This window comes from Haplochromis burtoni, unplaced genomic scaffold, assembly GCF_018398535.1.
Source record: "Haplochromis burtoni strain Fernald_Lab_line unplaced genomic scaffold, NCSU_Asbu1 Contig_702, whole genome shotgun sequence".
NCBI classification, from domain to species: Eukaryota; Metazoa; Chordata; class Actinopteri; order Cichliformes; family Cichlidae; genus Haplochromis; species Haplochromis burtoni.
Genome location: NW_024583063.1, coordinates 147,130 through 156,350, shown reverse-complemented (window position 1 = coordinate 156,350; position 9,221 = coordinate 147,130). Strand labels below are relative to the sequence as shown.

The window sequence follows — 9,221 nt, the reverse complement described above, 5'->3', positions numbered from 1 at the left end:
GGCGAGCAGGTAACCTGACACTAAACCGTGTGTGCGATTACTGAGGAGCTTCTCTAACCGAACTTCTCCTCCTACTATCAGGAGCGCCTGTGACGCCCATACATGCGCGTCACCCTGGAGCGTCACTGAAATTACCCGAGGACAGCAGGCGGCTCCCCGAGCCCTTAATTTCGGCCAAATCCGGAGGTAACGTTAGGATATTAAAGCGCAGGGAAGGGCAAATGTTTGATCATAGCTTAGTTTCATAATAACACATTTTTTAGGGTCAAAATGTGGTAAGACAAAAGGGGGGGAAAGGAGGAAAGAGCAAAGCTGAACAAAAGTTATAGATGTGTGCAAGGTGTTATCTGGGAGAAAAGTCAAGGGGCAAGGTTGTTTAAATATTTTATGTTGTTTTTATTCATGTTTAAGGAATAATGAATGATTTTCAACTAAACAAAGTTGCAACCTATATTACCACTATATTTACATAAAAATTGTATTCTCTTTTTCTTTAAATTCATTATTTATACAACAGCCATAGTTTCATGTTTGCTCATTTGCTCACCAAATAAGATTAAACGTCATTTTAACTTCCTACGATTGCCTTTTACATTGCTCCAGAGGTTCCAACTTTAACATGTCAGACAAATAAATGAATAATTAAATACTATTGGAATCTCTGAAAATAAATCCTTCATTCTGTAACAGACAGCGGATGGAAACCATGAACAGAAACAGCATTTGTATATGATAACAGAATCGTATTCCATCGCATTAACATCAATATTATTATTGTATGGCAAATCTTTTGTTTTGTTTCAGTCCTTTGTTTATTTTTACACAGCAAAATCTCCAGTGTTAAAGTAACACTAGAGGAGAGTGTCTATATGGGTCCACACCTCTGAGTGTTAAATTAACACTTTTGACAGTGTTATATGTTTAAAAGTAACCTAGTCAGTTTTGAAGATTAACAAAGACTAACACTGAGCAGTGCTGATTTTCTAACACTGGAATATTTCTAACATTTTGAGTTATTTTCCAGTGTTAGAAATTCAGCACTGCTCAGTGTTAGCCATTGTTAATCTTCAAAACTGACTGGGTTACTTTTAAACATATAACACTGTCAAAAGTGTTAATTTAACACTCAACAGTGTTGTATTTAACACTCAGAGGTGTGGACCCATCTAGGCACTCTCTAGTGTTAATTTAACACTGGAGATTTTGCTGTGTAGGAATGAAGTATTGCATAAAATGTGTATGTGTAACTGTTTTTAAGCTAAGTAATGTCATGGATTGTGCTGGTTTCATTACCTTTAGATGTAATGTCTGTTTAACATGTTACATTTAACCCAAAACTATGTGACAAAGTACTCTTTGTGTCTGTCCCTAACCAAGCATAATCGATATTACTCAAATCAAACGTTTAGTTTTTTGTTTATTTTGCTAAACTTAGTTTTTGTAACTTGATCTAGCAAAATATTTTCCATGCTTTAATGAAACCACAATAGCCAGGGATGTGTGGTATCTGTGTTGCACTCAGCAGTGATGCAAGGTTGTACCTGGTCGTGGAACCCATTGAGTGATTCTTAGGACACTCTGTCATGTCCCATGATCCACTCCACAGGAGATTTTCCACTGGACCAACTGAATCCAAATAAATAATAAATGTATACTTCTATTTACCAGTGATTTGGGTGCGACTTTACGGAGCGAGTCTTGACACAGATAAAATCTCTCATCTGTCGGTGCAAAAAGGCCACAACATAACATAACAACCCTTTTTCACTGAAAAGGCCTGTGATTGGCCAATGACCCCCTCAATATGTAGACAACCCGATAACAGAGCCTAGAGGTGGTGCACGAGTATAGTTCTTCTTCGGATCACTTCTTTTCTGTTTTGTAAGTTTGGGTTATTCGGGGGATTTTTAACACCATGACAAGGAAAATCTGAAAGAAGATGTGGCTGCCCGTCAGTCTGGGAATGGTTGTATAGCAAGGGCATTTCCAAACAAACTGAAGTCAGTTATTCTACAGTGAGAAAGGTTATTCACAAGTGGGGGAAAAAAGTTGACTTTCTTCGCAAGAGTGGACATTCCTGCAAAATCACTTCACGGTCCACCTGTGCAATGCTCAGATAAAATGCAAAACAAAACAACAAACAAAAACAGCTTCATCTTTAACTCTACAGGCCTCAGTTAACATTTTAAATGTTAAGGTTCATGACAGTACATTTGGAAAATAACTAAACAAGTATTACTTGTTTGGAAAGGCTACCAAAGCTCTCAAAAATCAACACATCATACCAAAATCTAAAATATCTCAAGAGCAGATGAAAAACAAAATTCACTGACATCTATCAGTCTGGAAATGGTTACAAAGTCATTCCTAAGGCTTTGAGACTACAGCAAACCACAGTGAGAGCAATTATCCATAAATGAAAAAAACTTGGATTAGTGGTGAAGCCTCCCAGGTTTGGCCCACCTACCACAATTACTCCAGGAGAGGGTTAGGGTGGACTGGTGCCCGCTGAACTACCTCCAGATCAACACCAGTAAAACCACGGAGCTGGTGGTAGACTTCCGCAGGCACAAATATCATCCAAGGTATGGACATTGAGGCTGTGGACAGCTACAGGTACCTTGGTGTTTATCTGAACAATAAACTGGACTGGACTGGACTCACAATTCAGACGCCCTCTACAGGAAAGTGCAGAGCAGGCTGTACCTGCTGACTCATCCAGGAGGTCACAAAAATCCAGAACAATATCTAAACAACTGCAGGCCTCACTCGCCCCAATTGAGGTCAGTAATGATTCAACATGGTTCAACAAACAGCTTAAAAATGCTGAACTGAGACATTTTTCACTGAAAAATTCCATCACAGAGATGAGAATGAGTAATTGCAGTTCTTGCTGTCATGAGAAAGACTCATGAAAGCCACCATTCCTATTACAGGAATGGTGGCAAGGCCATTGGACAGTTACTTTTCATATAGCAAATGTTTAGATAGCTTCGATAGATGGATAAGTCATATAGAAAATGATTACTTCTTTTGTACTGTACCTGACCAAGACCCATGCTTGCTAGGTATGGCCCCACTAGGGGGCCCTGATTACCCACTTTAAGACAAAGTATCTAAGATTTATTGGGAAGTTTTTGAATTATGATTATTCTGGCCTCTTCCAGGAGATCAGTTTGCTTTGGAAGACCCTGCCAGGGCCTATTTCCACGAACATCACAGCTAAAAGAACTTTAGCTAAACTAAACCAAATTGAGGCAGCAATATTTTGAACATCAGCCTCACCAGAAGATAAGGGATCTGACAAGCTGAATAAGAAGTCCTATTAAACTTGGTTGGCAGAAAGTTCTATGGAAACAATATTTGTTTTGTTGTTTCCAGGAGAATTGAAGAAACGAGTGGAAAGAGGGGAACATGTAGTATACCGAGACGAAAGGAGCAGAAATACTCACCACGGACACTGGGAGAAGTCATAGCACGGGAGCAGGGAACAAGAGAGCACGCACTGGGGATTATTTGCATTTTGTCATTTGTTCACTCTAAATAAACACACTGTATTCTACATAGGAAGTCCTCGTTTGGGTCCTCCCTTTGCCAGCCTGACCTCCCTTTTGCCTCTCTTAGTTCATTTGATTGGTACACAGTGCATTGTTGTTTTTGTTGTTGTGTTGTTGGGTTAAAAGTCAAAGGAGATGAGCAAAATTTGTATCACAGTTGAATAAAAATGCCAGAGTCTTGGGAATCACTTCAGTGATTTTAATGCAACAAGTTTGGTTCAACTGCACCAGCGGAGACAGTATGGGGAGTTGACAACGATGGCTGTAGGTAAATGAACATAACAGACAATTTGCATAATGGTTTACTTGGTACAGCCACAGGATAAGCATGTGCAAGCTACTGGATACAATATAGCTATGCTCCTAAGCAGAAGGACAACATAGACCTACCACCTATGAATTTATATTGCCATATGAACATGTGTTTCTAAATATTACTCAAAGGGATAAAGTAAGTTCATGAAATCCAAAAAATAAAAGGCATCTTAGGCAACATCTGAGTCTCTCCTGACTCTCCTGACTGTCAGTAAATATGAAAGACATTCTAAGTCCTTTGGATACAGAGTTATCTATGTATTCTAACTTATTCTCACACATAACCTCAATAATGTCAGCAGCTGGTTGGTGGACTATAATTTCTGTCTTTAAGTCATCAGCATTACAGCATAAGCAGAATATGAAAGACTAACAACATTTAAGATGGTCAAATCATCAACAACACCACTTTTATTCCTTCTGTAGGGCCAGGTGTTAAATCCTGTATTTGGTTGTGTGCATCATCCTTGACAGCTCACAAACCGTTTCCTAAAATATTTTCTGGTTAAAAACAAATGTACTTGGCTGCTTATATTTATTTTTATCAATACATCTTTATTTCAAAAAGGTGTTGAAGCAGATTTTCTGTCACGGCGAGTGAGGTGAGCCGTGTGGAGGAAATGAAGGAGGATCCAAATGCAGGCAGTCGTGAAGGTGTAAAGGTAGTTTATTGAACATGAAAGTAAATACAAACGGCAAATGGAGCTAGAACTAAACTATACTGGGATCAACTAAACTACAGAGCACAAACCTTAACGAGAACGACCAGAAGAGACTAACGGCAGACAACAGGGAGAACACACGGGTGAGACATGGTAGAAACGCAGATGAGGCAGGGTGGAATACACAGACGGACCAGCAACTACAATAACGGAGGACATGACTTAAATACACCCAGAGAAACACAGGGGAATTACACACAGGTGGTGGACACAGCTGGCAATGATCAACAAGACGAGACAGAGGTAAAACTGAACACACTCACATGAGACCCAGACCTTCACAATAAAACAGGAAATGAGAACACCACACCAAGACGCAGACCTGACACTGAGAGACAGACAGAATGACACATGTGAACTAAACTAAACGTGAGATACAACCGAGAACAAATCCTTAAACATGAAACTCAAATAATAAACATCATAATCATCATCATCATAAACACAACAAGAGAACAAGAAAACAATCCCTGATGCAAACTAAAACCAAAACATAATAACCTCAAACATGGAATAACAAAAACATGAAACTTCACATACTGGGTCCAACGGACCCAGACCCGTGACATTTTCAGTGTCTTTTCTCTCTGTCCTTATTCTCCTCCATTTTTCTCCTTCTGTTAATTTTCTTCCCAACTTCTCCTTTTCCTTTTCTTTTATCTTTCCCATTCCATGGTCATGTCTGTTCTGATTTTAATAACTCTAAATAATAATAATAATAATAATAATAATAATAATAATAATATTTATTTTTTTTTAAACTAATAAACTATGACAATCAAGTGGACCAGTATAGGATTTAGGACACGGCCCCCTGGAGTCTAGATGGTGGTGGTGGTGAAGATGAAGACTGAGGTTTGAATAGAGCTCTGTCTGAGGTGTCTGAGGTGGAGATGGGGAGGAGGCAGGCTGCACAAAAAAAGTCTAAAAAAAGAACAATGGAGAGCTGAGATTTAAAGCATGCGAAGCAGAGGCTAATTGGCTCACAGCAAAAGGGTGAAAAGATGATTGGACTAAAGTAATGTCAGTATTGAGATTGACAGTGTGAGAAAGCAGTAGACATGTAAACAGAAAAGCAGCTGAACACCCAAGAAAGCAGGCAGATGACTGATGACTGATCTTACTTATTGAATTTATGCATAAGCTTCATTGCTAAAGTAAAAACTTGTACCTTACTGTAAGAATATTAACCTAACCAATTACACATATGTCCTGAATAGGAGAATTCAATAATCAAATGTGGATAATGAAATGTTTTATTTGACCCCACAGTTTGCCTCTTTTACTTCCTCCTCTTCTTCAACATGCTTCTTCCCATCAGGCTGCTTCACCCATTGCAGTTTGAAGACTCCACTCGGGCCATGCTCTGTCAGTCTCTGTCTGAACTGTGAAACATAAATGCTTCATTAATATCCTGTTGAATCTTTAAATATCTCTGATTAATGAGACTTGTCTGTGGGAAAACGTTTTAATAAATCATTTACCTACAAGTAAAGAAAGAGCTTCATCACTTGATGAACATGTAATTATAATGATGACATTTAAATATCACTTTCTACACATTAACAAAACTGTACTTTAAGTACATTTTCAGTAAATAATGTTTGTTCTTCAATATTTTAGTTGGCTTCTATAAAAAGATTATTACTAAACTCAGTTTTGTATTTTTAGCAGTATGCTTTTACTTTTCAAATACTGGACTTTTCAAATTAGCTTTATTGTGCAGTTTGCCCAGATCTATGAATAAAAAAAGTGACGAAATGAAGAAAATGTGTAAAATATGTTGCCTTCCTCAACGCACACCACAACTGGAGGCAAATCCCCTGTGCCGTGCATAGGTGTGGTTTCCCCTTAGGGGTTCACGAACGGTTTCCACCTCTATTCTGATCTTTTTTTATGGTGAGGTGTTAATTGGTATCTATTTCCCACTTACGATTCATATCTTTATGCTCAGTCAGAATAAGACAGTGTTAAAGGCTCTGACTAGCTTCACATCCATGAGGCAGTCTTCAACATCGGCTGCAGACTCACCCACCCCCACTGCTGCTGTTCCACCTCTGACACTTCACACCTCCTCTACTCACCCTGCTCACTCCTCTCCATCCCCAACAACAGCATCCAAAACAACTCAACACAAGGCTCCAGCCTGTCTTTCTCACCACCCAGGTTAGGAGGGAAATGAGGAGGATTAAAGTCAGGAAGTTAGCGGGTCCAGATGGTATCAGCTCAAGGGTTGTCAGGTCCTGCGCAGACCAACTGTGTTGGGTGATGGAGTGCGTCTTCAACCTGAGCCTGAGGCTGGGGAGAGTCCCACAGCTCTGTAAAAACCTCCTATGTTGTACCAGTGCCAAAGACCTCATGCCCCAAGGACCTCAACAGCTACAGGCCAGTGGCTCTGACATCCCACCTGATGAAGACCCTGGAGCGGCTGGTCCTGGCTCAGCTTTGGCGCCTGGTGATCTCATCACTGGGCCCTCTTCAGTTTGGCTACCAGCCTGGCATTGGAGCGGATGATGCCGTCATTCACCTCCTGCATCGTTCCCTCTCTCACCTGGAGACCGCTGGGAGCACTGTGAGAATCATGTTCTTTGATTTCTCCAGTGCCTTCAACACCGTCCTGCCCACAGTCCTGAAGGACAAGCTGGAGAACTCAGGTGTGGACCATCACCTCTCTACCTGGATTTTGGACTACCTCATCGACGGACCACAGTATGTGAGAACTCAGGGCTGTGTGTCGGACAGGGTCGTCTGCAGTACGGGCGCCCCACAGGGAACGGTTCTGGCTCCGTTCCTCTTCACCATCACACTGCAGACTTAACCCACAACTCCACCCAGTGCTTCCTGCAGAAGTTCTCTGATGACTCTGTAATAGTCGGCCTCATCACTGATGGGGACGACAAGGAGTACAGAGGACTGACCCAAGACTTTGTGGAGTGGTGCCAGCTGAACTACCTCCAGATCAACACTAATAAAACCAAGGAGCTGGTGGTAGACTTCCGCAGGCACAAATAACATCCAAGGTATGGACATTGAGGCTGTGGACAGCTACAGGTACCTTGGTGTTTATCTGAACAATAAACTGGACTGGACTCACTCTCATCCTAAAGTCTCAAGAAGACCTTAAGCATTTCACTTAGATGTTGAAGACTGCAATGCAGTATGCACTGAACTGTCTCTGGTCCTTGTTGCCACTTGCAATACAGGAAGTGGCCCCAGATTTCAGTTTTGGGCACATATTTTGTGATCTGCTAACTGCGTTAAATTGAAAAATGCTGAGGCACCTGATAACATTTTGAATTATCATTATTTTTATTACTATATTCATCTATTTAAAAAAGATTAATTTCATGTCGGTTTTGCTGTCAGTCTTATTTTTGATATCACATACCTGTTATAAAGACTTTCTTTGAGTAAAACGTTTATTTTTTTCATTATAGGTAAATATTATTTGAAACTCAGGTATGACCTTTTCCAAGATTTCCTCCTCCAGGTCCTCCATTTCCACAGAGGGGTCCGTTTTCTTCAGCTTAATCTTCAGCACCTTCCTCTCCCTGAGTGCTGAGTTTATGAAAAAAGAATGAGGGAAAAAAATGCTGTGATGTAACGATCTTCTGAGACTAAAGAAAATATCAGAATATATTAAAAATACAGTAAAATCAGAACTCACCAGTATAACAGACAAAGTACCAGTTTGCACCGCAATGATAGTTGACCCACTTGCCTCTAAATATAGTCCCACATGCATCTGTGGCTATCTTGGATGGTTTATCAGGATCCCAGTTGTGTAATAACTGTGCAGTTCCATCCGACCACTTCCAGGAATTCCTGTATAGTCCAATCCACGTGTAGGAACTCACTGTTATCTTTTTCAGCTCTTCATTCTCAGATTGGTTTCTCACACTGGCAAGGTCAGTGTGGTTCTTTCTGCAGTAGCTCTGAGCATCCTCCCAGGTGTTACTCATATTCACAAATATGAAGCGTGATGTGTCTGAAAACATTTGAGCAAAGAAACATAAGTAAGGGTCTAACTTCACTGCTCAGCCAAAGAATTCAAATGAGCTATACATCTGTGTTACTTATTCATCACCTCCATTTGAGATTACAATGATAGTCATGATAATAATCAGGACACTGATATACAGTATGCATATTGTATTTAATTACTTTTATTGTAGCAGAAGAATGGCAGTTGGCTGTTGCATTCTACATCTGCCCATTTCCCATTTTTAAGCATTGCTGCACAAACTTTATGGTGTCCTAAACCATTGGGTTCCCCATCATTCCACATCCTGAACTCAGTCTCCCCTTCACCATAGTAATCCTGGTTTTCCAGAGACCACTTCCATGCTTCAGTGTCAGGTATAAGTCCAATCCACACATTAGAAAACCCTTCTGTGAGGTTCCTCAGTTTGGCCAAGTCTTGCTCATTATGTACAATGGCTAGGTCAGTATACTTGTTCCTGCAGTATTCCTGAGCTCTGGTCCAGTTTCTTCCATATTCAACAAGGTTGTAAAGATGAGGAAAATAGCCAGGTAAGTAAAACAGTCCTGTGGAAATGATATGTGCACACACACACACACACACACACACACACACACACACACACACACACACACACACACACAC

The 9,221-nt window shown here is 40.4% G+C and overlaps 1 protein-coding gene across 1 annotated transcript in view; it reads right to left on the bottom strand.

Annotated features, from left to right (window-relative positions):
• Window positions 1–5,381: 5,381 nt before the first annotated feature.
• The window catches only part of LOC102300200 (lymphocyte antigen 75-like), a 21,428-nt gene continuing 17,588 nt past the window's right edge, over window positions 5,382–9,221 (bottom strand). The window contains exons 3-6 of the mRNA XM_014330175.2: window positions 8,759–9,142; window positions 8,262–8,582; window positions 8,061–8,152; window positions 5,382–5,979 (exon numbers count right to left, since the gene is read on the bottom strand). Coding sequence (XP_014185661.1) covers window positions 5,851–5,979; window positions 8,061–8,152; window positions 8,262–8,582; window positions 8,759–9,142 — 926 coding nt within the window. The 3' untranslated portion in view covers window positions 5,382–5,850. The remainder of the gene's footprint in view (window positions 5,980–8,060; window positions 8,153–8,261; window positions 8,583–8,758; window positions 9,143–9,221) is intronic.